Below are 27,820 nucleotides of genomic sequence, written 5' to 3'. Positions count from 1 at the left end.
AGATGTGGGTTCACCCAGTGGCAGCAGGAAACACCCCCTTCCCGGGAACATGCCTCCATTTCCCCACAACGTGCCTTAAACCAGTGGAAGGGAGAGCAGTTATTGTTGTAGGTACATTTTGAACAGGGCTTTGCTGGGAATTACTGCAGGAATGCAAAATATGGAATATTTCTGCATGAAGAGAAAATGATGAACTGGCTGGAGGCTGTGTGTGAGGTCACTCCCTTGACTTTATCCTCTTCCACTCTCCATCCCCCTCCAGCTTTCTCCACCCGCCTTGGTGCATCCATGTCCTGAGTTAGAGCAATCTTGGCAGGGGCTCAAAGCCCTGCAGCCCCAAGTGCCTGCTGAGGGAGGAAGGCAGCCAGCAACTTGAAGAGTCTTAAGGAAGCTATAGGAAGATTAGGAAATGTGTGATGGGTTTTGATAAGTGGAGGAAGCAGGTCATGTCCTGTGGGCATGTCGAGTGGGCTCTGCTGGAGGTATGAAAACCACAGCCAGGAATCAGTCGGTCTCATCAACGCTCTCCACTCTGGCTGAAGATGAGCTGGGCTGGCAGGATGATACTGGGGATCTTCAGGATCTTGCTGGTGCTTGTCCATGCATCAGCAGCCTGTGACTTCGGGCCCTTCCCTTACAGAGCCACCGGGGTCGTCTGCAGGATGACCAAACCCGCGGCATTGCTGTGTAAGTGCCTGCTCTGTGGGGCTGTGTTTGCTCCATCTCTGCCAGAAGTCAGGGACAGATCAGCCAAGTGAGGGGCTTTCTTGCTTCCCCGGGTCTTGGGTAAACAGTTTATCTGGTAAGATGTATTAATACCTGCCTGGGAGCACAGGTTAAAGCATGGGCACCTGAACTGAACAGGCACAGCTTCTCAAAGGAGCTTGAAAAGGGTCCCCAGCCCGTCAGCCCAACGTTTTAGTACTGTTCTTTGCTGAGGGAAAGATGATGGAAAAGCTAGAGAAAATGTGTGTTTGATTTCTCTTTGTTGCAATCTCATTTCTTGGGGTCAGTGTGCAGAAGGGGGGGAAGCAGGTTCTCTGCTGCTGTGGGTTTACTTGCAAGGATTTGGGGGCTTTATGGGTGGGGGAAGAATAATTAGTTCTGTGAAGGGTGGGAACAGCTCTGACCCATCCCCTCTGACAGGGGTACATGCAGAGAAGGATGCTGGGCCAAACTAAGAGAGGGTATTTCTGGAAGGAAAAAAAATCCTATACAAGCACATGCCTGAGGCTGGAATGGGCTGGATAACATTAGGAAAACAGGCACAGAAACTTGAGTATCAGAAGTTTTCCTTTGGAGACCCAAGAGCTGACTGCAATACAAGCAAGCAGCAACAGAGCAAAAGCACTGGGGTAAAGTCAATGGCTTGTGTGGTGTAAGGATGAGCACAGCCTCGACCTTTCAAAAATCTGCTCCTAAGGTGTGTGAAAACTGGGCATGATTCCCTGGAAACAGGCCTGCTGGTGACTGTTGAACCACACACACTGTTGTCCCTTGCTGCCATCAGCTGCTAAAGTTAGGGATTTTTTTATTTTACTCAAACTACTTCTAGTGCTTCCTTAATCTAAGGGAAGTGCCTTGGATAAAACCCTTCTGTAGTGCTCTAATCCAGGGTGCAGATCCAACTTTGCAGCCAGGACAGGTTGCAGTTTGGGATCTTTGCCCTTTTCTTCCACCAACAGTGAACCAGGAAACAGCACAGGTCATCCAAGCAGCCTTCAGAAGTGCCAAATTCCCAAATATCACCGGGGAAAGGTCCGTGCGTCTCCTGGGCAAGGTGGCTTACGAGCTGACCAAGTGAGTATCTCTGTGTCTCTGTGCCAGGGGGGATGTGGGCTGAGGGAGGGGAGCAGAAACCGGCCTCGGAGGGAGCTTTGATCCAGCAGTTCCTGGCAGCACGTAGAGCACACCTCTGTCAACAGGGATGAGGAACAATGTCCCTGCAGGCTGGGGCACCTTGGGCCACTGACAATAGATGGTGCCCAAGGCACATCGAGTAGCAGAGGGGACACATCCGGGGCTGCCAGAGCCACCCCTGTCAGCAGGATGTCGCTTGGCTGTGCTTTGTGACAAACCAGGCTGGGTGTCGCTGTGTTACTCACTTTTATTTGGGGGCAACAAATGTAGAGGTACCTTAGCAGGACAGATTTCCTGCCATGACCGCGGTCGCACAGAGCACTGCAGGAAAACAGGGTTGTGCTGCTCCGTGTTTCCTGATTAAAGCATTCCCCCACCTCCAAACATCACCAGGGAGCTGCAGTGCACCGAGGCTGAGCAAAAACACCACTCTCCTTGTGCCTGGCCCCTGGGATTTGCAAAAGCTTCTGAGTCTGGCACTAGCACAGGTCCCTTAGAGCCCCCACGTCCTCGGGAGCAAACCTGTCTCGCCCAGCCACAGAAAACAGCCCTGGTTTGCAGGCAAACTGTGTTTCTGTTGTTTCCAGCATCCAGGTCAATGACTTGTCCATAGAGAAGAGCGACGTGGAGCTTAAGGAGAATAATGCCATTTATCTTGCCATTAAAAATGTGACGGCCTCCTTCAAAGGGACCCTGACCTACGGCTACGCAGGGGCCTGGTTGTAAGTACCACCTGGTTGTAAGTGGCTGAGCACCACAGCCCCAGCTCCTGCTGCTGCCCACGGGCACTGGCCCATGGCACAAGCAGGTGTGGAGGGGCTGCACCCCTCGGGCTCTCTGGCAATGCCAACATTGCTCACTGCCTAAGTGAGACAGGATTTTATGTACTAGCAGTGCTGCTTAGCCCTGTCACTGCTCTGCCCATCTGGCTTTCTGTCTTTCTGTCCTCACTGTGCCTGAGGAGGCAAGATGGCCAAAGCTTACGAGCTGATTTCTTCCCTCCCCTCCTTGCTCTATAAAGTCTCAGTGGATAAAAAAGGGGTTTAATGGTCCAAAGTGCCACTGAGAGAGCAGTTTGCAATCATTTAAAGCCAGAGTAGAGTATCTTACATAAGCTGCAGCATGTCCTTGCAGTGCAAGGACTGATGTGAGTGGTGTTTATAAAACTCACCCTGTGGCTGTCGTGTGGTCAGGGAGAAGCTGCTCCCAGCATGGTTTGCTAAATGTCCTCTCTTCTTGCCATTACAGTTTGAGGCTTTTTCACTCAGTTGATTTTGAAATCGAGTCTTCCATTGACCTCCAGCTGGACATTAAACTGAGTAAGTGACAGCTGGGGATCACTGCCTGTGAGTGTGCATGGTGGGCAGCAACCCTGAGCTGGCTCTGCCCACCTCTGTGGGGACTGGATGGCATAGGGAGGCTGGGAGTGGGTCTCTGAGCCCTGTGCACACAGGATGGGAGACAACCTGGCCCTCAAAGACCTCATAGTTTTAATGGTTCAAGAGGAGGAAACTGGTATAAATCCCTTCAGTCCTCTGATCTCAGTAGCAAATTAGCTATTTTTTTTTTCTCTTTTTCTTCCATCCCATGCAGCGTGCCAGGAGGACAAAATGGTTGCTGATGCCTCAGACTGCTACCTGACTTTCCACAAACTCATATTACACCTCCAAGGAGACAAAGAGTGAGTCAGTCCCACTTCAAAATCAAGCTTTACTGCCCCACTGCTGGTCCCCAAATCTCACCCACCACAGGGAACACTGCTGGTCTTTGACTGTGCTCCCTGTCTTACACAGACCAGGCTGGCTGAAGCAGCTCTTCACAGATTTCATCTCCTTCACTCTGAAGCTTGTTCTCAAGAGGGAGGTAAGGACAGAGGAAAGCTCTCTGTAGCTTTGTAAGCTACACACTTCTCTGCTCACATGTGCCCACGAGATAGTAGCAGTGTAATGTTAGTGCTTGTGAAAAATAAGACTAATAAATTGAATCCACAAAAAAAAAAGAAAAGCAGCTTGGACAAAGTGAGAGGTGTTGCTGGCATTGGTGCTGCTGGACTCTGACCAACAGCCCCCAGATCTCACTGAGAGGCCCAGCTCTGCTCTACAATTCAAAATCCTACCCCATGCCTTCAGTTTTTTTCCTCTTTTCCTCTTGTAGGTGTGCAAGGAAATCAATTCTGTTGCTCAGATGCTGGCAAATTTTGTACTTGATTTAGCAGGTAAATATCCTTGTTTTTTCTGCTTTCTTTTAAGTGCAACTTTCGACATTTGAGCTCTAGCAGGGCAGTAGCTGCATCCACCAAAAACATCCTTCAAAAATGTTTATGAGATCCCAAGCCCTCAGACAACAGCAAAGTAAACCTTAGAAATGTTATGTTTTGAGTTTTCTGCATCAGGTTGGTTTCTAAGGGTGATTGCACAGATTGAAAGATGCAGTTCATAAGGAATTTCTCCTTCAGTACACACTGACCAGCTGTGCAGGATAGCTGCAGGACTGATGCTAGCTGGAACAGGAGCATGCACTGGAGTACTGGGCCTGAGATACTACAGCACTTGGATCTGCCTGCTGAAGATTTTCCCAGTCCCAAATATCAGGGAAAAGCAGTGGACTGTAAAACTTGAGAGTATTTATCCCTATTTCCCAGTGTTGCAATTCTGTCAGTGAGCTGTAGCAGGATCAGCACTAGCACCTGAAAGAGTGGGAACCCCTGTCCCATCCTCATGTCCTTTTACAACTCCCAGTCACCTTTTGCATCGATTCCTAAAAGAGACTGTTGCAAGTTCTGCTCGAGGTTGTATTTTTGGTGCAAGGTTTTTGTGTTTCCCTCCTGCAGCGAATTTTGTCCGGGACAAGGATATCATGGTTGATCTCTCCCTTGCAGCAGACTCCCTGATACAAACGGGTTACATAGAATCACGTCACAAGGTAAAGTAACCCAGGCTGCTCAAAGACCAGTGTTTTCTGGTGCTGGGGTGTGCTGGAGGGCTGGGAGGGGCTGGTCCCGTGCTGCCACGCCGAGGTGCTGCAGCGGGAGCTGATGCCAGCCTGCTCCCTGCTCTGTGTCCAACCAGCCAGGCCTTTGCCTTGCAATGGAAATGCAGGTGTTGACATTTTGTTCTGTCTCCCTGCTGTTCCTCGCGGCCAACGTGCTTGTTTTCCTTTGAAGGGCCTTGTGCTGTACAAGAACTACTCCAGCACCCTGAGTGACTCTGTTTTCTCCCCGTCGCTGCTGACCGAGTCCCGAATGCTCTACTTCTGGCTGTCCGAGCACACCCTCAGCTCTCTGGCCTCTGCAGCTTTCTTAGATGGGAGACTGGTATCAACCATCAGAGGGGAGAAGCTGCAGGTGATTTCAGGGGCAGTTCCCTCCTTAACTCGTGTTTTGGGGAGAGAGTAATAAGTTCTCTTAATACCGTGTATTGGTGAGAGCCGGTTTCTGTAGAAGATAGCAATCTATAGTCAGCCACTACACGTGATGCTGAAATTGGTGCCCTTTTATCAAGAGTGTTCTCTCAGGCAATGAGTGATATAACCCTTGGAGTGATAACATGAGCTGACAGAAAACTTGTCAGCTGAATTGTAAAGGGAACATGATTTTCTGGGGAAGCACCGAGGTAGAAAAGGGGTGAGCTCAAGGGGAGCTCAGCCATGCCCCTGAACTGAGCACAGGCCACCCCTCAGTGCCCTGTCCCATCCAGCCCAGATCAGGGCTAATCACAACCTTGTGGTTTGGTTTTCCACAGTCTGTTTCTGGTTTGTTTCTGCAGGCACTCTTTGAAATGGAGGACACGGAAGCGCAGCAGAAGGCGGTACAGATGGTAACTTTTGGTCCTATTCTGAGCATTGGATGTCAAATAAGGAATTTTCAAAAGGATTCTGTTGCATCTGGGTCCTTCCCTTGACAACTTGAGTCTTGGGTGGGCCTGATGGGGAAAACCAGGGACTGATGGAGAAGCTGTTGTGCTTTGCAAGGAGGATTTCTCCACCCTCCGTGATGGCACAGCTTCCCTAAAACCTGGCTGAGTTATTGAGCTTGTATGAACAGGGGGAGGAACTGGGGACTACAAAAGGGATGCAGCTCTGTGGCAAGTTGGCACGAAACTGGTATGGGAAAAGTCTGACTCATCTGTTGCTCCTTGACCAGATTTTTCAAGGCACCTCCTATAATGACTCTGTGGCCAAGGTGTGGAGTCTCTCCCAGCCCCAAATTTCTGTTCAGCCTGAAGGGACAGTCGTGAAGTGCTTGGTAGCAGTGGAGGTCAGCATCCTACCTGCAGGAGAAGAGTCCCTGGTGGTTCTGTACATGGAGAAGGTCAGTTCTTGGGCCTCCTGACTGTGAAGATCTTGGGGCAGGCTCTGTCCCAAATCTGGACCATTCCTGGTGTGCAGGGAGCCCTCTGGGAAGGGGGGGTGGCTAAACCACAGGAGGTAGAGAAGGCATATAAGTTCCTTTTAACATTCCCATTTCTTCCCTTGGCATTTGAGGCTGGGAATGATGATAGTGACCGTGTTGGCTCAATGCCTCCTCTATCAGGCCAGCCCATCACCGATGTGCAAGGTGGTAAAAGCAGCACAAAGCACTGATGAGCCCCCATTAACCTGTATCAGACACAGGGAAACCCCTGCAGCTGAGATGTTTTAGGAGAGAATGAAGGCACCATGGGAATGGATTTATTTTGAAATTTCCTCATTTCCTAATTCTAGCTCTGGCCTCCACTTAGAAAATAGTTGTCTCTGAAATGAAGATGCACCTCTGAAAAACGTGAAGCTCAAAATATAAACTTTTCCTCTATGCATGCCTGTATGAAAGTTCCTGCTTACACTGTGTTTTACCCCCAACTGCTTTATACTGAATCTAAGGAAACAAAAAAAAGAAATGCCAGGAGCTTTCCTGTCATGGGTAACATCACAAGAAAGCAGTATATTTGTCCAGTCTTGGAATTATGGGCTGGGATGGACACAAAACCAATGCAAATCTCTCCCTGAGGGTAGAGCAGACTCTCTAATTTAAGGGGTTAAACTGTAATTGAGAATAATTCCCTTCCTATGGGATACTCAGCAAGTATCCCACATTAGCAGATTGTTACAGGAAAATACACAGGGCTGTTTCTTGCACTCCAAGTGATATCTTAACATAAATTTCAAGGATTTGAAATTATGGAATTGCAGAAGCACTGAACTAGAGGTGGTTCATAAAATCATGGCTCCCGGGATGTGATCTGCTCCTGGACTGCCAGAATCCTGGTTGTGAGCTGCAACTGCATCACAAATTCTCCTTTTAAATGAATGTTTGCACATAGGCAACAGCAAGAAAATGAGCCTAAATGGCCAGAAACCAGAGATTGTTTTGTTTTTTTTTAATTTGGTTTACATTTGCTGGCTACCCGTGGTAGCCCCAGCTGCCTTGGAGCCAGAAGGATGTTGAAATCTGGCTCCTAGAAAGCAAACCAAAATGTCCAAATGCAACTCCCTGCTACAAGGCAAGATGAGCTATGCCTCAACCCTGCTGTTCTTCTCTCTGCAGGAAATCACGGTCACTATCCAAGCTGCCTATGTGGAAAAGAAACTCATTTTGCAGCCTTTGGACTCCAGGTCAGTACTGTGGTCTCTTGAGGGTTTTGTTGCCTTTTTTGGCCCGTGCTTAAAAGCAGCACAAAAAGAGGATCTCTGCAGCCCTAGGTGACTTCCCCTCACCCTTTTTTTTTCCTTCCCTTCAGCATAGAGTTTAAAGTCTTGAAATGCACAGCTGATCCAAGTGGGGTGAGTCCTTGAAAAAAAGTATTCTCTTAGCCACTTGAGGTGAAATGATGTCTTTAAAGCATTTTTTTTTGCATGAATTTTCTGGCTTTCAGAATGACCCATCCTTACGAAACTTCCTGCAGAACATGATCTCGGTTGTTGGGATCCCAGAAGTAACTTCAAGTGAGTTTTCCCTTTGGGGAAGTGCCAACCTACTCTGTAAATTGCCTAACAGCAGATCCCCTAAACCTGAACAAATCCATCAATAACCCTAGGAGCCCGGAGGGGGGGAACCACATCACTGTTTTGAATTTCTGCTGGATTCACTTGGGGAACCCTTTGTAAATGTCTGGGAGAAAGGAAAAGTGAGTTTTCCGTTGGGCCAAAGGTCGTGGGGCGCTGAGGCACAATTAGGTTTTGGCAACAGGCAGACAGGGTGGAAGCACATGGTGAGGAGCAAGCTGGGAGGGCCATACCTGTAACTGGATGGGTTTGCTGATTCCACAGGCATTGGATCAGCTCTGACTTCACTGATGGACAAAAAAGGAATCAATCTATTTGATATCATAAATCCTGAGATCGTCCCAAGAAAGGTAAGCAGAGCTCAGAAATACCTGACTCTCAAAGCCCCCTTGGGTGTGTGGCATAAACTAACATAACATTTTTCTGTTTTCTCCCCCCTTTTTAGGGATACGTAATCGTGCAACTTGACTTTGACTTCCCGCATCATTTGCTTCTTGATTTTCTTCACAGAAGTTTATAGAGCTGATCCCTTCATAGAGAGGAGCTTGTGTGCAAGCAGCAAGATCTGTGTGTGAACCAATTAAAAGATGAGCTGATTTAAATCAGCTTCGGTGGAATTTTATTTCCTTTTCCTGAGAAACACTCCAGGTTCTGTGCACTTGTGCTTCTACAGAGCCTTTCTTCTGCAAAGATCTTGAAATATGCACTTTGATGCATGCTGCTTTTTCAGGATCTTTAAAGGAATTATGTGCTTGGGAGTAAGGGCTGGACTCTTGAAGTGTGTGGGCTCTGGGTTAGAACTGGGGAGGCAGCAGAAATGGAATTTGACCACCTTTTGGCATCTCTGCTGTTAGTTTTGGAAAGGTAGCACTTTTTGTGCTGATCCTGGGTTTCCCTTCTGCCAAGAGACAAGAGCCTCCTGATGGTGACAGACTCCAGCAGCTCAAATGATATTACCAAAATCCAAGTAAGCTCAGAACCAGTAATGGTAAAAGACTTGGGTATGGCTGAAAAAAGTTAATGGGATATGGATTTATAGTGCAGTACTTCAACAGAGAGATTTTGTGACTAGGGTACTTTCTTTAAAGAAAGTGGCTCTGTGTAGAGTTCCAGGCAAATTGTTAATGCCTGTGTTGTTGAAACAGTGACAGCAAACTTGAGAAAAGCAATATCAATTATAAGGAAATCAAAGAGATTATAACAGAAAGTTTAAGTGTCTAGTCAAGCAGCAGGTTCCACTTCCTTCCTACTGCAGTGCAATAAGTTATCTGAAGTGGCTCAGTTATTTTCCTGTACCAGTTTGTACTTCTGTTTTTTATTTTTTTCTTTTCAATTGGAGGAGATCTCAGGCAACAAAGCCAATATTGTAATAGTAACCACATTGTCAAAGGCCGAGGATGATGTTTTCCTCCTACACAGAGCAATATTAAAGTTGGGGTTCCCACAAAGAGCCCTGAGGTGCTGGTAGCAGGATGGGCTCAGCCTCTTGAGCTCCCTGGGCATGGGGGTTGCTCCCTCCACATTGCCATGGATGTCCTCCCTGGGATGTGAGCCAGGTCCCTCTGAACTACCTCTCTCTCACCATCACTGCCCGAGGCACCTCCTTGCTCCAAAGTGACTTCTGGGGTTCAGTGGTCACGGTGCCCAGGCTGGGGCACACAGAGGGGGGGCAGTTTGCAGGGTGCTCCATGGCAGCCCAGGACCAGCTGTGTCCATGAGACAGCAGGAGCTGAGTGATGTGAAAGGTGTGACTGGACCTGGTACATTGGGTGATTTTGTACAGTAGACAACTTTCCCCTTCCCTTCCCACCCTATTCCCATCACTGCCTCTGCTGCCTATTTCAGTATGAGCTGAGGGCTTATCCTTGCTCCCTCCTGCTCTAAAGCCACCACGGCTGAGGCCATATTTTTCCCTCCCTGCATGGCAATGTCTGGTGAAGACCATGGGAACTGCCTTCTGTCAAGACACAGCCCTCTGGTTCTCCTGAATGACATCCCATTAGTGATGAGCATTAATGAAAAGGAAATGGCAGGAATAAAAGTGCATTTTTTCTGTGTTGGAGGTGCTTTGCCCCTCTATGGCCATTCAGTGGTGACAGAGTGTGGGTCTGGGCTGCCCTTCCATGGGGCAAAAGAGGGCAACGGAGCTGGGTAGGGACCTGCAGCACAAGTCTGATGAGGAGTAGCTGAGGGAGTGGGTGGGGGGCCTCAGTCCGGAGAAAAGGAGGCTCAGGGAGGACCTTATCAGTCTCTGCAACTCCCTGAAAGGAGGTGGGAGCCAGGTGAGTGTTGGTCTCTTCTCCCAGAGAGCAAGTGACAGGAGTAGAAGACACAGCCTCAAATTGCACCAGGGGAAGTTTGGATTGGATAGCAGGGAAAATACCTTCACTGAGAGGGTGGTCAGGCTATGGGACAGGCTGCCCAGGGCAGTGGTGGAGTCACCACACCTGGAAGTGTTCCAAAGGTGTGTGGATATGGCTTAGTGGTGAACACGGAGGGGCTGGCTTCATGGCTGGATTCGACGATTTTAGAGGTCTTTTCCAGCCTAAATTATTCCACGGGGGAGCGGGGACTCTGCTGAAGTGTCGGAGAAGCGGCAACACGGCGGCTGGTCCCCGAGCATCCCCGCGGTGCCGCCTCATCTACCTCCAAAACAGTCGGCGCAGCCCCCCCGGGCGAGCCGGGTGCGGAGCGCTCCGGAGGCCCACGTGCTTTCCCGGCAAAGCCGCCGCTGCTTTCGGTTTCCGGTGCCGGGGCGCTCCGCTGTCCCGGAGCGGCGCGGCGGCGGAGCGATGCGGCAGCGTGAGCGCGGCCGGGCGGCATCGCGGGGCACCCCTGGGCACGGACGGGCCGAGGCGTCGTGCTGAGAGCCCCGCGAGGGTCTGGGGGGGGTGTGTGTGTGAGTGTGTGTCTGGCTTTGCCCTTCTCTACCCAGCCTTTAGAGTTGGCTTCTTTTGCGAGAAGGCGTGGCTGGAATCGTAGAATTTAATACCGCTGGAAAAGACCCGCGGGATTATTGACTCCAAACTTTAACAAGAGCGGGTGGCTTGCGCTGCCGGGTGCAAGGTGAGCCGGGTCCAGGCAGGAGGTGGCAAACTGGGGCAGAGCTTGGCAGTGGGCACTGCATGTGGCCACCCCAGCTGCCCCGTGTCACCCCTGGCCCCTCCGTCCACTCCCGGTTCTCTCAGAGCTCCCCCCGTTCCCTGCACCGTGCTCAAGGCAAGAGAGAGTTTCTATCCAGGGACAGGGGTGTTGCTGGACCTGGGTATGTTATTTTCTGTGGTAAGTGAGTTATGGTACAGCGTGGTGTGCTATCTTGCCTTCTCTGGGACTTGGCCACACTCTCCATTTGATTTTCCAATGCAGCTCCTCTGGCATCCAGAGAAATATTATTTCATTGTTTATTGCACCCCACAGAGCTAGATCTGGAGATCTGTGCACACACAGTTCTATTTAGAAACCTGGGATCTTTTATCAATTCATTCACGTCTCCAGCGTTCCCACTTAAACCTTGACCCCATTCCAAAGGAAAAGCAAGTTGTTTTTTTTTTTTCCTCTTAGATATAATGGAAGTGGTAAAGAAATATTTCCCCCTGTGCCAGAATAATCAGATGTATGCTTCTAAATAAAAAAATAAAAATATTCCCATTGTAAGACTCTTAACTGCAACCAAGTTGGTTTCCTCCACGGAGAGTGTTTGCCTCTGAGTCCCACTTTTTGCACCACTTTCCTAAAACTTTAACAGAAATTACCATCTGGCTACAGATTTTAGAATAGGATGTCACCCTGCTGCTATTCTGACTGGATATTTTTGCTCAGATGAATTCCAGTTGGGGAATTCCTGGCTGGTTTTACTTTCATTTTCCTCGGTCTTTTGTTCATCAAGTCCCAAAAGGCACAGAAGGGCTTTGTGCTCAGGGGAGTGGTGGGTTAGCAAGTGGAGATCAAGGCAGTGGATATTGTCCTCCAGCTTGTTTCTTTTTGTGACCCCTCATGCTGGTTTGGTGCTGCTGCTCTGTTTCTGGGCTTTTGGTAAGTAGCCTGTGCTCCTCAGAGCATGCAAGAAGTTGGTAGATTTGCAACAGGTAGTTTCACATTTCACTTTAATTTTTCGTGGCTGGGAACCGTGTGAATGCCAAGTTGGGGAGGGGAGGTGGATTTTTGCAAAGTGTTATGATGGTGGTTTTGCATTTGAAGGGCAAGGATTGAGGCTGAAAAGTTTTCTGGCTTTTCTTGGGAGGTTTTTGTGCTTCCTTTTGGGTTGAGAGGGAGGTACTGTAGTACTGTAGGTCACTGTTCATCATTTCTGATGGTCTTATTTAGCAGAGCAGTAGGTGTAGGAGCTGTGAAGTGCCATTAAACATCTAACTTTTCAGTGTTGTTTTGTTCTTGAATATAAGTCTTTCATTAATTCTTATGAGTCTAGTCTTTGCCTGAATGGTTTTCAGTCTTCATTGGCATTAAGGTCTGATTTTATTAATTTATGTATTTATTTAATAAGGCCTTTTTAAGTCAGTCATTCTTGGCCATCAGGGGAATAATGTCAGAGCATTGCTGTCTACAGATTTCTGGTTTTTGGCTGGAGAAGTGTAAAATGGAAGTTCCCAAAGGTTGACTGATAAGGCTGCTGGGGAATTGAGTTTGTTTTGCAGGAAACCCTATTATTTTGCAGTTTGTTTAAATTTGAAAAGCTTAAATGTTGTTTTTTAAGATTTCCAATTAATTGAAACATCTTTTTCTTTGTTTTTAATGCATGTGTTGCTATTAGCATTCTTTATTTGTATGACAGAGAATATATAAAAACAACAACAACAACAACAAAACCCCCTCATAATAAAACATTTTGAATGAAAACTTGCAGAGTGCTTTCCAGTAAGGTTCAGAATTTCAGTTTTTAACAACATGTTTGACAACAGTTTTTGACAGCCTGAGGAGAAAACTGATCCTGGATGAGGCAAATTTTGGAACATTTTTCTTGTTCTTGTTAGAATTGTAAATGACAGGCATTAGAGATGAAAAGCACCACAGCTGACCTTCAGGTCAAAGGAAAAGTTTCTAGATCTGTGACCTTTGTAATTACAGTGGCCTTGTATGTCTACATCCTTTTCTGTTATTGCCCCTAGGCTACTGCATACAGGCATGCACCACACCCTGGGGTGTCCCTGCGTGCTGAAGCACTGCCACTAGAAGGTTGGTTCTCCATCAGAATATGGACCAGAAGCCACCTTTGCACTTGACAACTGGAAGGAGGCTGATCACACAACAATGCAGGTGGGAGATTACGTGCATGGCTTTGATGTGGGAAGGAGGTGTGGAAGTGGAGGTGACATTGCCACCCAAGCAGAAATGAGTAGTTCATCCCCACAAAAAGAGCAGCCAGAACAGTCCTGCACAGACTTGTGAATTGAGATACAGACAATTGAACAGGTAAAACAAAAGCTGCACACACAAGGAAAGCAAAACAAGGAATTAATTCACCACTTCCCATGGGCAAGCAGGTGTTCAGCCACCTCCAGGCAGTGACTTGGAAAGACAAACACCATCGCTCTGAACTCCCCACCTTCCTCCTTCTTCCCCCAGCTTTATATTCTGAGCACGATGCCATACAGTCTGGAGTCTAACTGACCCTTGGGTCAGCAGAGGTCAGCTGTCCTGGCTGTGTTCCCCCACAACTTCTTGTGCACCCCCAACCTACTTCGTTGGCAGGGTGGTATGAGAAGCAGAAAAGGCCTTGACTCTGTGTAACCACTCTTGACCAATAACAAAAACATTCCTGACCTTCCCAGAGGTCCTGGTGCATGTGAGAGATGCCCGGGATGTTGTATGACACAGACATTAACAGCTTCTCCTTGGCTGGTGCCAGAGACACTGACTGCTTTGGTTGCTCCTGTCCCTCGCAGTCCAGCTGTGCAGACAGGGACTGCTGTCCTTGCACTGTCGTGGCTGGGCTCAGATTTGCCACAGGACACTCTGAGAGCGAGGCAGACGAGAAACTCCGGGTTAAACCACGGGATAGAAAAGCAGCCCAAGTCATCAAGGGCTGTGCTGGCTACTCAACACTGTGTGGGTGAACACCTCTCCCTCCTGTGACCATTGCTGTCATCCCTCTAGCCCCCACTTCAGAATGAGGACCTAGACCTGGAAGCAGCCGTAGCCAGAGCCCGTCCCCGGCTCGTGGAGTTCCTCAGCCACCGTCCCAGCTGGCTGCTCACGACCTCCCGCTGCTTCCTCCCGGAGCTGGCCCTGAGCAGCCTGGGCAGCATCACCAACACCAGGGAAAAAATCTCAGTGCTCCTTGACCTGCTGGAGAAGGCTGGTCCCGCCACCTGGAAGCAGTTTGCGCAGTACCTGTGCATGGAATGTGACCTCCCCCTGGATCTGGAGGTCCTGCTCATGAGTTCTGCGGGAGAAGGTAAGAGAAACCAGGCTGGGTCCCTCTGACCCAACAAACCAGTCTAGGCAGTGACACCACCCAGTGCCCTCAGATGCGCAGTCTTTTTTCTTGGAAGCAAAACTTACAAATATAAGTTGAAGTAAAAAAAAAAAAAAAGATTAGACATAAAAAGCCAAAACCAATAAAAATTGTGCACCACCATCTCCAGTAAAGCTGAGACGAAATTTTTTGATGGATTTATTTGAAGGAGGAAAAACAAAATACTGTCTCTTTGTTCTCTGGATTTTTGTTTTTTTTAAATTTTTCTGATCCAGAAAGGCAAGAAATACAGAAGTCTAAAAACACTCCAAACACAAGAAAACCACTTCCCCATATCTCTCACTAGCAGTTGGAGGCAGTGGCTTTAGAGAAAATGATGCAATTCATAAAGACCACAGTCAGTAACCGTGTGTCTTCTGGCAGGCTACACACAGTGTGTACACACTCTGCTTTGTGAGAGCCTGTGGCACCAACTGAGCTGTGCCTCTCCCTTACTTGATTACTTTATCTGGTGATTAATTCTTCTCTTCTGCAGGAAGTCATACAGGATGAGTCCTTCTCAGCAGTACTGTCTTTCACATCCTGCTTGCTAGGATGTTAGTTGCATCATTTGGGTGGATGCAACCTTCAGTAACTGAATGCAGCAGCACTCACTTTGGCAGAGATGAAACAGGGGAAAGACCAGACAAGCAACAGGGAAGGTGGACTGATGGGGGATTTCTGTCAGGACTGAGTCTGAGGCAGGTTTCAGCCTTTTGATGCTGTGACATACCATAAAAGAAGATATCTCTTCAGGTTTCCAGCTTATTTTGGTTTAACTGTAGTATTAACAGCTGAGCATCACTGATCCTTCTGAAGGTGAAGTGCCTCTGGTTATGCTGAGAGGGTTTTGTGGCAGCTTTGAGCCATACCGTGAGTCAGAAAAGGCCCTTGACTGGGCTGCTGACTCTGCCAGGGATTTATTCTTAGCAAAGCCTTCTTTGCAGGAGGGGGGAAGTGTAGGGGTTCCCTTTTTGGCTGCAGTGTGTTTTTAGATCAGCCAAGCAGCCCATGCTCCGAGTTTGTATGTGTCACAGAGAAAAGTTGTTTCACTTTCCCTTGAAAGCAGAGGTTGCCTGTGTTCTGGGTCACTCTGAAAGGAAAAGATCACATGAGGAGCCTGAAACCTGACTGTGTTGCATCAGCCCTTATACTGAGTCTTGGTTTGTACTGTCTGTCTTGCAAGCTGTTTGCCCTTTGACTTTGGCCAGCAGCACTCCAAATCTCAAGAGCAGAACGCTTGCATTAACCATATTTCATTTCCCATCCAACTCCTTTAGGTAACTTCGGCCAGAGAGAAGCAGCATGCGCAGATGTGAGTGCCTGGTCACCTGTGCCAACAGGTAAGGCTGGAACACTCCCTGGGGCACTGTACTCTTGGAGTTTATCTTCTCTGCCTGTGCTGGAGAGTCTTGCCCAGCTTTAACAAGCTACCATTCAAAATGCCCTTTTGACACGTTTCTGACCTTTTAAATTTTCAGGCTTTGATCGCCGCCGCCGTCACCACAGCTCTGGGAGTGATAAGGATGCCAAACAGCAACGACTCGGTGTGTTGATGTTCCAGAACCAGCACCATGCTGTGGTTTCCTCTGAGGAAGGACCTATTTAACTTCTTTGCAGAAACACACAAGAAATCAGCTTCCACCATCGAGAGAAACTTTTGTTTAGTAGCTGCATAAACTCTTAATGCAACAGGTTATAAAGACAACAGGACCGGACAAATAACATGAAACACTCATTTCTAATGGCTAAGAACTCCCCTAAAGCAGGATATACCAGTAAAGCATTCAGTTCTGGGTGATCCTTTTATTTGTTTGCTGGTTCCATCAGAGATGTCAAAAAGCAGAGGTTGTGTCTGTTCTGAGGTGCAGACAGCTGAGTGTGGCACAAGGCCAGCATGGGTGAAGAGGGAATTCTGTGCATAATACACAGATACCTAATTCTCATCTTAAAGAAATAATAAGATTTAGTTTTCATATAAAGCATTACGTCTTTTCCCTGAATTGTCCTCTTCTTTGCCCCCTGTGCAAAAATAGGAAAAATTATGGGTTATTTTCACGCGTTCAAAATTTGTCATTTCTACTTAGCAACCTCTGATCAGGGCCATTGTTTCTCTGTCTATATAAGTGGTAGTATTTTGGATCTGTCATGACTCACAGCTAACTTTTTCCACGCTCGTGGCCCCTCTGTTGTGTTCTCTCTTAGATTCATCAGCAAAGTACCGGCATCTCCTCATCAATTCCATCCGCCAGAGATATGGGAGCAGGAAAGAAGCAGAAGCACAGGAACAAACACAGCCACTGGCTTTCAACCAGGCCTTTGTCAACCTTGTCATTCGTCAGAGCAAAGCCCCCCGCTTAAAAGAGAAAACAGACAAACCCCGAGAGGACGTGGCAGGTGCTCCTGAGCCGGAGGAATGTGTGGATACAGCCGTGAAAGTGTCAGATCTCCTTGGCAGTGTGGTGCCATCGGGCACCACCAGGGTGATCTTCTTGTTTGGTAAACCCGGGACAGGCAAGACCGTGCTAATGCACAGGATTTGTCAGAAATGGGCTGAGGGCGTCCTACCTCAGTTTCTCTTCACTTTCCTGTTTGAGTTTCGGCAGCTCAATTTATTAAAAAGAAAATTGACGCTGAAGGAGCTTTTGTTTGACGTGTTCCTTCAGCCAGAAGACAGCCCTGATGCAGTGTTCCAGCACCTCCTGGAGAATGCCCAGCAGACACTGATCATCTTTGATGGGCTGGATGAGTTTGCAGCTAACATGGACATGTCAACCTCTAAGAGAGGCCCAGCTCTTGCCTCCCCTATGTCCATATCCCAGCTCTTTGCAGATCTCTGTCATGGGAAGCTGCTGCCTGGTTGCACAGTGTTGGTCACCAGCCGACCTAAGAGACCACCTGACTCATTATATACAGTCAGTGTGTTGGCAGAAATTTGGGGATTTGACCAAGAGAGGGTTGAGGAATATGTCAGCCACTATTTTCAACAGCATTCATTCAAAGAACAAGCCATTGCTCACCTGAAGAACAACACCAAGCTCCTCAGCATGTGCCTCATCCCTGCTCTGTGTAATGTTGTGTGCATTTGTTTGGAGTATTTGCTCCTTAAACATCAGACGAGTGTGGAGCTTCCTCAGACCATGACACAGTTTTATATCAAAATGTTTCTCATCTTCCTAAACAAACAGCAGGGAGAGTGTGCAGGTGATGAGGAGACTCAGCTGAACTGTAACAAGAAGGCCATTTTGGGTCTGTGTGACCTTGCACTGAAAGGCCTGGAAGAGAAGAAGCTTGTATTTTATGTTGGTGATATTCCAGAGCACGTGAAGGAATTTGCTTCCTTGCATGGACTGCTGACTGTCTTTGAGGTGAAGACAAGCGGCACTTACCCAGAGGCTGGCTATGCCTTTGTGCACTTGAGCTTGCAGGAGTTTTTTGCAGCCCTGTGTCTCATGGTGAGTAGGAGCGTGGACAAGAACTACCTGAAGAAGAAGTTCTTCTTGAAGTCAAGGTGGACTTTGAAGAATGAGACGAAGACCGAGTTCATGGAGAGTTTTCACATCTTTCTGTCGGGCTTGTCGTCAAAGGAATGTAGGACATTTCTCATGCTGCTGGCAGAACAAGATGAAGCTTGGGTGCAGGACAAGCAGGATGCAATCCTGCAGTCTCTCAAGAGAATGGCAGCCACTCATCTGACAGGACCTAAGGTCCTTGAGCTCTGCCACTGCACCTTCGAGACACAAAACCTCGAAGTAGCCCAGCACATCGGGAGCCTGCTGAATTTCAAGTATGAGTTCAGAAACTTCAGACTGACACCTCTGGACATGTCGGCTTTGGTTTTTGTCATAAACTCGGGCCAGGATTTGACTTGTTTGGATTTTGCAGGGTGTCTCGTGGACATCGACTGTTTGGAGGTTCTGGCTGGCTGTAAAAACGTGGAGCACTTGAGGTAAGCACACACTGAAGGGGTGAGGGGGTTGGAAGGGCAAGCCTTGTGATTGTTCTAGAAGGGAGAGAAAGAAGATGTAAGAAAATTCTGATCTGTACAGCATCACTTCAGTGCTGAAGAAATGCATGGAATAATGAATTTGTGAGTGATTGAAGGATATTAAGGTCATAAATTCATTCTGGCTGTGTTTATGTTTTTTTTCCCCCTTTTCTTCATGTTTTAGCTTTCGCAGCAGGAGATGTGGTGATGACTTTGCTGCTGCTCTTTCAAAGGGCTTACAAGGAATGGGGAGCCTGAAGAAACTAGAGTAAGTCTCTGCTTGTAATGTCAGAGCCTTCTCTCTCCTGTCTGTTCCCTATCAGTTTAACTACATTGGCTCACTCCAGGTTGACAGGCAGCAGCATCACAGCTGAGGGGATGACTAACTTGGTCCAGGCGTCATCACAGTGCCTCCAGCTTGAGGAAATAAAGTGAGTGTGTTGTGGCAATGACCCTCAAATCAACTGTTCATTCCCTGGGGGCCTGGGACACTGATGAGGATGAATCTGTGCAGCTTGCAGGACAATCGGATACGGGATCCAGAGGTGAAGAGGGTGATGGACCTGTTCTCCAGAATGGAAAATCTGAAGAAAATAGAGTGAGTGAAAACTGGCTTAAACCTACTGAAAATGGTAGCTGTGAGAACAAGCACAGGATTTGTAGAAGCAAGACCTTACGTTTCATGTTTAATGAGGTCCAACAGGTAATGAAACAGAATGAACCTGCAATTAAAGAATAAACCCTCAGAGGCTGGAAGGCTGTGTTTTGACCTCACTGCTTTAATATTCCATACTCAAATTGGATTTGTTGTAGCAGGAGTTTAACTGCACTGTGCATTGGTTATGTAATTATGCAGGTGTGAAGTACATTCCCTAACTAACCCAAAATCAGTTAATGATCCTTCTGTTGCACGTAAAATTCTAAATTCATGGGAACTATAGCTTGCAGAGAAAGGACTATGACCTGATAAAGCTTCTGTTGCAAAATTCAGGTGTTTAGAAGTAAAGAACGTTGCACTTCAGGTCGTTCAGGGTGCAGAGCAGAGGGCATTTGTGTAACAAAGGAGTGTGCTGTGGGATCCAACAGCTGAGGTGATGTTTTTCCTTGTGTTCACAGTCTCAGCAACAACCACCTCTCCTTGAATGCTGTTCTCGCTCTGGCAGAGGAAGTTGTCGCCTGTCAAAATGCCACTGAACTGTGTGTCAGGTACCAACACATGAGAGCTGTTACAAAAGCAAATAGGCTGTCTCTTTAGATGCTGACTTTTCAAATGGACACTGTTTTAAAGCTTAATTGCCGGCTAATCAAAGTGAACATAAATTAATCTGACTCCTTTTTCTTTTCTGTTGGAAACAAAACGTGAATTCACCTTATCATGTACTTCCTCTTTGTGGTTTTTTTTTTTTTAAATAGGTCATTTTATCCTTGGTCTCTAAATTCACTTGTGGGGTGTGATATTTCTTCTTATATAACAGGATTTAAACTTGCTTTTAAGCTCTGCAATATACCAGCTAGGAAATTCTTTACCAACTAGCATAAATTTGCTGTAAACCAGATAAGTTTATTAAAAATGTGTGGATTTAAGTAGCTCTAACTCTGCATTCCTTTAAATTACAGGGTTTGGTGTTTTCATATGTCCAGGATGGCAGAGAAAGGGTAGATTTTTTTTCAAATCCTGGCTTTTATGGCTGTCTTATGTTCTAAATTTAACAGGCCAAAGTAATCCCTGGTGTAACTCAAGTTACACACAGCTTTTTCTTAACATCTCTTGCTGGAATGGAGTTTCTACCGAACCCTTTTCCAAAAAAATTTCTGGTCTTGCAGAAAAAAAAGAATCCTGGCCCAATATTTTAAACTCTGTTTCTCATCTGCACTGCAGCCCCAGTTCCACGTGTGGGGTGTCCTGGTGCCCCCTTAGCCACACGGTTGCTCAGCTGCTCACCCGTGGCAACGTGCTGTCGTGGCAGATGTCAAGGCCCTCTTTAGCATCCAGGCAACAGATTTGGTCCTTACTGATCACCTCTGCTAAATAAATTGCATCCTTCCACCCGTGCCCTAACGTTGGCTTGGATCTCTTTTTCAGGAGGGACACTGTGATGATTTATTTTTCTGGCCCATCCAGGAAAGTTCCAAGGTGAGAAGCTGCCCTTGGGGTTACGCTGTATTTGGGGTTATGCTGAGCCCAACCATCAGCTTGGTGTCACCATAAACCGCCCCAGCAGCAGAACTGGTCGCCTCTGCCCTTGCACCTGGCAGAGCTGGGTCCTCCTGAGCGAGGTGAAATGTAACCAAAATAGCTGGGTTTTGCACACACCCACCAGCCAGTTCCACAAAGGCAGAGCCCTAGTGCCTGTGCAAGCTTGAAGTGCCATGTGTCTGTTGCAAAACTGCTGAAAAACAGATGAACATTAGGAAGATGAAGGAGGATACCTTGCTCCTTCTTTGTCTGGCTCTTGTGCTCTCCTTTCTTATGCATACTTTTGAGGGAACGGTGGATTTGACCTTAATTAAGAAACTGTGAAATAATCTCTTGCTCCCTGACAGGGGACTCACCTTGCCCCGTGTTGTGCAGACCTCAAGGGACCTCAGTGTTTTGCATTCGTGTGCCAACTGACTCATCCTGGTCCTGAGTCAGCCAGAAATTGCTCCTGTTCAGATGCCTGAACAGTTCTTGTGCTCTTGTGGGCCACCTGGTGCAGGTCATATGTTTATCCCTTCCTGGGGTGGCCCAATCCCACAAGGAGGCAAAACATCCTGCATCTTAATAGCACCTTTGAACTGGGGCTCAGTTATCCAGTTGAATCAAATATACAATGAAATGTGTATGTGGACATGTGGACTGCATCTCCCAATTAAACTCTTCTGGATTTTGGAAGCCACTTAACCTTGCATGGAGTGGTTGGACAGAACAAAACCTTGTTGTTTCTGTCAGAAAATATTGACCAGCACCCAAGTCATCAGGTATTTCATGAAGGCGTATTAAAGGCCAAATATTTTGCTTGTTTGCAGATCTTTGGATTTGAGGTCGGAAGAGAATAAGGAACATGTAATTCCAACTAGACAAGTGAAGTTATGGTAAGAGAAGGCATTGAAAGTCCTGCTGGTACATGTGATTTGCAGATGACAGGTACTACAGAAGGGCAAGAATAGCAGCTGTGTTGGTCCTTAAGGACAGAGGATATTTCCTCTACTGAAAATGTTTGAATTACTGAATCAGTAAATGAAAATATCAATAGAAATCCCTGTCTGGCCCAGCCAGTGAGTTTATTTCTTGTGTGTTGGGCTCTGCAGCCCTAGAGAGGCAGAGTTCCTTTGATAATGCCCATCTTGCCATATGTTCTACTGACTGCCAAAAGCATGAGCCACAGTTTTCTTTCTTGCCTGGGCTCCAGAGGAGTATTGGTTTGCTGAAAGAAGAACTCAAGCACGTTATCTGAGATCTCAAAGCTGGGAAATGGCCCTCCCTTACCTCCTTCTCCTTCCCTCACCCCCCTGCACAACAGGAACAATTAGAGCCATCCCCTTCTCTGGGTTGGCAGTGCCAGGCAGCTCTCACACAAGGTGTTGCACTTGCACAGCCCTCTGGAAGTGCATCCCTGGGCACTCCTTTTGCAGCCCTGGCCATAAGGAAACAGAGTAATATATACCAAGGATTGTATGGCAGAGCAGAGTAAAAGCTCCCTCTGCTGGTCCTGCTTCTGCGTGCTCTCATTTGGAGAGACACACACCAGAGATGCCTGGGCCCCCCATGCCCTCACTGCTCACCAACCCTCCCTGTTCACAGCCTGCAGGATCGCAGCCTGTCTCCCCAACATGCCACGGGCATCGTTGCCATTCTCCAGAGCTGCCCTTGCCTCTCTGAAGTGGAGTAAGTGCCACCTCTCCTTCCTGTTGAGGGGCTGTAGGTGGGTGGTGGGGAGCAGGGGATCATAGAATCACAGGCTGGTTTGGGTTGGAAAGGGCCTTAAAGATCATCTGGTTCTACCCCCTCACCATGGACAAGGACACCTTCCACTAGACCAGGGATGTTACAGGTAGAGTAATATCAGAGGGCAGTCAGACCCCAGGAAAGGTCCCAGCACTCTTTGTCTAGTCACATTTGGCTCCTCTTTTGTATTCCTACATAGGTTTTCTAAAGTAAGATGGTTTGGGGGCTAAAACATGAATAATGTTTTCCTAGGGATAAAACTTCTCGTCTGGAGTTGATTCATGCAGAGATAGCCAGGGAAGTTTGAGCTGGGACAGAACAACAGTCCAGGCAAAAAAGCAATTGCAGGAAAGGGAAAGCAAGCAGAGTTTGAGGGCTTTGTTGTTTATACTGTTCAAAACAGCCCCCACTAACTGGAAAATGCTTCAGTTTATCAGGTAACAAGCTTGGAGATGAAGGCTGCTGTTGCCTGCTGGAAAGTCTCCCTCGGATATCAATTTCAAAGCAGCTGGAGTAAGTGTTGCCTTGTACAAAACCAACTTGCCCTCTTTCCTTGAGCCTGGCAAGGACTGTACAGGGATGCTGAGCGTGGATGGAGGAGGCAAAAGGCTCACCCAGACCAGTGCTACAGCAGCAGCTCTTGAGGAAGGGTGAGACTCAGCCCGTGAGATAATCCAGGCTGAAGGTGGTCACTTGCTCAGTGTCACACATGGAAACTGGTCCAAATGCATCCAAAGTGCTGAAGTGCTCTTTCATTAAAACCCCTTCCTGAGGAGCAGTGGTCCTGTGTGTTTTCCACCACGCCACTTCTGAAGTGAGATGGGTTCAATCACACAGCACACTGATGGCTGCTTCCACTTGGAACTGTGATTTCAGGGACCAGCTAATTGCCTTTTTTTTTTCTTTCTTAGTCTCAGTCAAAACCACCTCTCTGTCACTGGCATTTGCAGCCTGTTGAAGTCACTAAAAACCTGCCAGAAGGTGATGGAGGTACAAGTCAGGTATGTAGGTCTTGGAGCATTCCTGGAGTTAATCCCAATATGCAAGTCTGACATTTCTGTTCTAAGGTTTTTGTTGAGTCACCTCTGAAGTGGGGCAGGTGAAGAACGTGTCCCAAGGTGGTTACTAACACTGGGACTGATTGATACATTGATGTAAACTGATTTTATTGGAGCCACTAACCAGAATTTGAGAGGGTACAGAAATGTGTGTCCCTTACTGTGTGGGTGCAGTTTTGGACAATTCCCTGCTCTCTGCCTTGGGAAGTTTTGGAGACAGGATCTCTGTGGAGCGTGGGAACTGGTGACACCTCCTGGAGCAGAACTGGAAGTTCTCTCTATTACTTTTGCTTGAAAACCCACTGGAGCTAAAGTATAACAATGTTGTCTGCTCTTCCTCTAATGATTCAGAGGAGCTGGACTATCTGATATTGCATAGTTTGACCCGATTGGGATTTAAAGCTGATGGAGATAATTTTTTGCTTGCTTTTGGGGCATTTTAAGTGATTGGTGTCACCAAAGAGTTTTGCAGAACAAAACCAAACAGTCTTAAAACAAAAAGTTCTGTAAATAACCGAAGTGTGACATTGATTGACTCTTCTTTTTCACAGCCTTCGTCATAAGACTGCAGTGCTGAGGTTTACAGAAGACAGAGAGTTTTCTTCCCTTCCTCTAAGGTAGAGTGTGTGCAAAAATGGTGATATTTTAGGATTGGCATGTTCCATTTAGTTATGAATAGTCAGAGTTAGTTATGTTATAGTTTTTAGTTGTAGTGTTACAGTTTAGTTAATTAGTTTAGTCAGCTCCATTTAGTTGTGAATGGTCAAGATTTTTGCACAGATGTGGACTCTTCACAAAACATGTTTAGGCAAAACCTGAATTTTCCATCAAATTCTAGCTTAGATAGAAATATATCTCTGCCCTTCTCCCCCATTGCCTGATTGCTCAAATATTTGGTTAGAAAAGGGGAGCTTGCTATTGGCAAGACATGGGTGTGGGCTAGAGCCAGGGTAGCCCCAGGGGTATGCCAAATCCTAAAGCATAAGTGTTTTACCTTTCCCTGGTTTTCTGCTCCCTTAGGGGAGAGACTCTGTTCTCTGCTGATGACCAAAAATACCAGGAGGAAAACCAGACACCTACCATCCCCCATAAAATAAGGTACCCTGGCAAATTTTCATCGTATTTCATGCATGTCCTGTCTCTGGATCCTACAGCTGATGTAAACTGCATCTCTGGATGGTGAATCACAAGAGAGCTGGAAAATGTTGAGGAATCCCTCCAGTGCCAGTGGCTCGGGGTGCAGCTGCCATGTGAGCTGCAGGTTGTGCCCTGGGTTGGGGGGATTGGCTGGAGGGGCCCTGTCCTAGTGCCCACCCTGTGCCTAACAGAGGGCACAGGGACCTGCAGCACTGGGCAGGGGGTGGCTGCTCACCCAGAGGCTCTGCAGGAGCTGGTGAACAGCGAGATATTTCAAGGAGATTTTTTATTTTCATTATTACCTCGTTTATTCTCTAGTTTTCTGAAGGAGCGAAGTTTACAATTTTGTTTGCAATCCTGCAAAACTGCTCGACTGATTTCTCTTTTCCCCTAGGCTGACAGACAGCAGCTTTAAAGGCAGTGACCTGGAGAATCTGTGTGCAGCCCTGAAGGAATGTGGCCACATCTCTGAGCTGGAGTGAGTCCTTCTTAACTATGGTCTTAACTCTGGTGGTCTTTATCAGCAGTTTTTTGGGATACTGAGAAAATGCCACTTGTCTGTTCTGCAGTGTTGTATATAGAGTGTGGTAGAGACATTAAAGTACCTGTATCCTGCTTTCAGAGCTCTTGTTACTAAGAGCTGATGGTGCCTATTGTTTTTTTTTTCCTATGAAAATGAAATGCCTTTTTTTTAAATCCTAGCCTGTCAAATAATTGCCTGGGAGACGAGGGACTGTTGCAGCTCTTTCAGTGCCTCCCAAACATGAAAATGTTAAGTTCTCTCAAGTGAGTAGCTCCTGTTTCTCCTTATTCATGGACTGGGTTTTGTGGAAGTATTGGTTGTGGAAGCATGGTCCACATTTGGAAAGGGCTCTTTGGGATCAGCTACAGGAATATTTTGTGCTGGGATCCACGGTGCTGCCTGGTCTGTCCCCACCTCTAGTCCAGAACAGATTGACTCCACCTGAAGCTTGGTTGAGATCAGTGCCTGAGAGTCTCTCTGCTCAGCCCTCCGTGAAGGGGACAGGTGGTTTTGTGTGAGGTGTAGCACCTGGTTTCTAAAACAGCCTGAGGTCTTTTACAGGCCACTGAACTTTTCCTCTCCTGGTTCCTTATGGGGAGGGGGAGCAGTCCTTCCTCTCCCAAGGGGAACAGCTTTGGAAGAGAAATGCTGGGGAGGTGCAGATGGGGAGCTCCAGCTCCAATGGTGGAGTCTGAATTCATCTGCAGTGGTGGCACAGGTTTACCTGAGTATTTCACCCACTGCAAATGCACTATACAGCACTGTGGCTTTAGGAGTACAGCACCATTCTGCTTTATTGAAAGAAATATTTATGGCTCCTGTTGGATTAATTGAACTGCCCTCAAGACTTCCAGTTCCTAACAGTCTCACTAGAACAGGTTTCCCTGAGGGACAGTGGATTCTCCACCTTTGGAGGTGTTAGAAACCCAGCTGTACAATATCCTGAGCAGCCTGCTCTAGTCTAACCCTCTGAGCAGGAGAGCTTGACTAGATCAGCTCTAGAGGTCCATTCCAACCTCAGTTATTCTGTGATTCTCTGAACTCTAAAAGCGAGGGACAAATTTAAAAAAATACTGGAGTGAGTTGTGTTTGCAGAACTGTAGTTGGAAGCACAGGCAGAAGGTGGCAAAGAAGCAGTCTGAGAGAGCTGGACAAGGATCAATACCATTGTATGATGTGGTATAAATTGCCAGTATTTTGCTTGCAGCAGCTGATTTCATCTCTTCTTTGTGTAGGTTTAATGACAACCAGATCTCCCTGAACTCTGTGTTTTTCTTAGCTCAGTCCTTATCTGCGTTGGAACACATTAAAACAATGAGCCTCAGGTATGACCAGGAGTACTTTTCCTATTTTTTTTTCAATTCAAAACTTCAAGCTGTTGTTTTTTGAGGAGTGATACAGGAGCATGTGTCACCAAACTCCACGCTGATGGTGTTCTTTTCTGGTTGCAGCCTAGGACACATGCAGGTGGTTCATCTAACCTTTTGGGAAAGAGTCAGGTAAAATCATACCCACTCATCTAAGGCTTTCAAACCCCTCCTTATGAAATCTTAAATAGATGGTGCTGTGTGAGTCCCTGAGGCATGACAATTAAAAGGTCACTTGGCTCCACACTCCAGTCAGGGTGGGGGAAGCAGGATGAGCTGTTTCGTGGCTCATGGATTGACAGCAGCTTGAGGCCAGCAGTGTCCAACTGCTGATCCAGGCTGCAGTCATCTCCCTGCTAGGCAAGGACAGAGCAAATGCCACCCAGCAGAGTGGGTGCAGAACTCTCTGGAGTCTGGAGGAGGGATAATAAGGCTCTTTTTCTTCTGGGCATGAGTAAACTCAGTTCTGGCATGTGGTGAGAAGAGGCAGATCAGAGTGTGGGGCCACTGCCACCACCTCCCCCTGTTCCTGGGGAGTCAGCCCCACACAGGCAATAACATGAGCACAACTCATGGGCTAAACTTCTTTCCCCAGCAGTGCCAGCAGATGGAGAAGTGGTTTCCTGGCACATCCCAAGCACGAAGCAAAAGGACGATGTTTTTGGTATGGCTTCCTTTTGTCACTCAGGAGGGAGAGATGGCTGTAGGGATCTGTATCTTTAGTGCAGACATCTTTAGTGTATCTTTAGTGGGTGGAACAGACCCACCCCTCCAGCTGTGTCTCCTCAGAGAGGCAAATAAATAGTGCATCTTTGGCTTGGCTAGGTTTGAGGGCATTGTCTTGCTTTCCTGCAGAGGAAGCTTCTACCCATAAATAATGAGATACAGATCCGTCTGGCTACTACATTCATCCCATGGAGACCTGCCAGTTTGTCACCCAAAGAGGTTTCTGTGATTTCCTTCTTGGAGAAGGACATTGGAGACACCATTTCCAGCCTTTCTCTGGGATGAGACAGTGCTGAGCAGGGAAAGATGCTATCTAGTCTCCTGGGACAATTTAAGTATACCAGTGATGTGGCTCTAGGGAGGCAACACCCAAAGTGATGTGGTATTTTGGTGGACTGGCTCTTTTGAATCAGCTCAGAGTAGATAAAATCATCTGGTTCTTGCAGATTTTTGACTTCTCAGTCCTATATTGTGGGCAGCAAAATATACGTGGTGAAAGAGAGAGGGTTGCTATGGCCTTGTCCTAGGATGTGAGGCTCTGGGATATGAAGGGAGTGTTGCCATACCATGGTCATGGGAAATGTTCAGTGCTTTGTCTCCTTCCTTCAGTCTCAGGGACTGCAGATTGGGTCCAGAGGACGTGACCAGGCTGTGCCAGATACTGGTTCAATGTCCCCAGCTGACAGAAATCGAGTAAGTGTTGGTAGCCTGTCTGTCTGTCTGTCTGTCTGTCTGTCTGTCTCCCCAGCCTGCAGGTACAGAGTCAATGTTCAGGGTGGCAG

The 27,820-nt window shown here is 47.4% G+C and overlaps 2 protein-coding genes across 2 annotated transcripts in view; both read left to right on the top strand.

Moving 5' to 3' along the window:
• Nucleotides 1–477: 477 nt before the first annotated feature.
• On the top strand, nucleotides 478–8,441 carry CETP (cholesteryl ester transfer protein). The gene is made up of 16 exons (XM_008924194.3): nucleotides 478–687; nucleotides 1,686–1,800; nucleotides 2,448–2,582; nucleotides 3,109–3,179; nucleotides 3,454–3,541; nucleotides 3,654–3,723; nucleotides 4,015–4,075; nucleotides 4,691–4,782; nucleotides 5,024–5,203; nucleotides 5,625–5,675; nucleotides 6,002–6,169; nucleotides 7,382–7,449; nucleotides 7,575–7,617; nucleotides 7,710–7,779; nucleotides 8,104–8,189; nucleotides 8,285–8,441. The coding sequence occupies exons 1-16, from the start codon at nucleotides 543–545 to the stop codon at nucleotides 8,357–8,359; spliced, it is 1,518 nt and encodes a 505-aa protein (XP_008922442.2). The 5' UTR covers nucleotides 478–542; the 3' UTR covers nucleotides 8,360–8,441.
• A 4,604-nt stretch (nucleotides 8,442–13,045) lies between these two features.
• Nucleotides 13,046–27,820, top strand: part of NLRC5 (NLR family CARD domain containing 5) — a 33,330-nt gene continuing 18,555 nt past the window's right edge. Inside the window, exons 1-22 of the mRNA XM_029965032.1 lie at nucleotides 13,046–13,110; nucleotides 13,951–14,251; nucleotides 15,592–15,654; nucleotides 15,793–15,858; nucleotides 16,517–18,260; nucleotides 18,484–18,567; nucleotides 18,647–18,730; nucleotides 18,814–18,897; nucleotides 19,416–19,505; nucleotides 20,383–20,433; nucleotides 21,309–21,374; nucleotides 22,084–22,167; nucleotides 22,657–22,740; nucleotides 23,139–23,228; nucleotides 23,837–23,902; nucleotides 24,306–24,383; nucleotides 24,817–24,900; nucleotides 25,125–25,208; nucleotides 26,181–26,270; nucleotides 26,397–26,444; nucleotides 26,908–26,976; nucleotides 27,648–27,731. Coding sequence (XP_029820892.1) covers nucleotides 13,105–13,110; nucleotides 13,951–14,251; nucleotides 15,592–15,654; nucleotides 15,793–15,858; nucleotides 16,517–18,260; nucleotides 18,484–18,567; nucleotides 18,647–18,730; nucleotides 18,814–18,897; nucleotides 19,416–19,505; nucleotides 20,383–20,433; nucleotides 21,309–21,374; nucleotides 22,084–22,167; nucleotides 22,657–22,740; nucleotides 23,139–23,228; nucleotides 23,837–23,902; nucleotides 24,306–24,383; nucleotides 24,817–24,900; nucleotides 25,125–25,208; nucleotides 26,181–26,270; nucleotides 26,397–26,444; nucleotides 26,908–26,976; nucleotides 27,648–27,731 — 3,500 coding nt within the window. The 5' untranslated portion in view covers nucleotides 13,046–13,104. The remainder of the gene's footprint in view (nucleotides 13,111–13,950; nucleotides 14,252–15,591; nucleotides 15,655–15,792; nucleotides 15,859–16,516; nucleotides 18,261–18,483; nucleotides 18,568–18,646; nucleotides 18,731–18,813; nucleotides 18,898–19,415; nucleotides 19,506–20,382; nucleotides 20,434–21,308; nucleotides 21,375–22,083; nucleotides 22,168–22,656; nucleotides 22,741–23,138; nucleotides 23,229–23,836; nucleotides 23,903–24,305; nucleotides 24,384–24,816; nucleotides 24,901–25,124; nucleotides 25,209–26,180; nucleotides 26,271–26,396; nucleotides 26,445–26,907; nucleotides 26,977–27,647; nucleotides 27,732–27,820) is intronic.

This window comes from Manacus vitellinus, unplaced genomic scaffold, assembly GCF_001715985.3.
Source record: "Manacus vitellinus isolate BGI_N305 unplaced genomic scaffold, ASM171598v3 scaffold_10_pilon, whole genome shotgun sequence".
NCBI classification, from domain to species: Eukaryota; Metazoa; Chordata; class Aves; order Passeriformes; family Pipridae; genus Manacus; species Manacus vitellinus.
This window is presented reverse-complemented; position numbering and strand designations above follow the sequence as displayed.

Excerpts from the sequence above, each read along its gene's own strand:
- CETP (XM_008924194.3), top strand. The coding sequence starts at position 543 with ATGAGCTGGGCTGGCAGGATGATACTGGGGATCTTCAGGATCTTGCTG. Across the intron at positions 2,583-3,108 it reads GGCTACGCAGGGGCCTGGTT|TTTGAGGCTTTTTCACTCAG; the intron begins GTAAGTACCACC and ends TTGCCATTACAG. Across the intron at positions 7,618-7,709 it reads GCACAGCTGATCCAAGTGGG|AATGACCCATCCTTACGAAA; the intron begins GTGAGTCCTTGA and ends TCTGGCTTTCAG.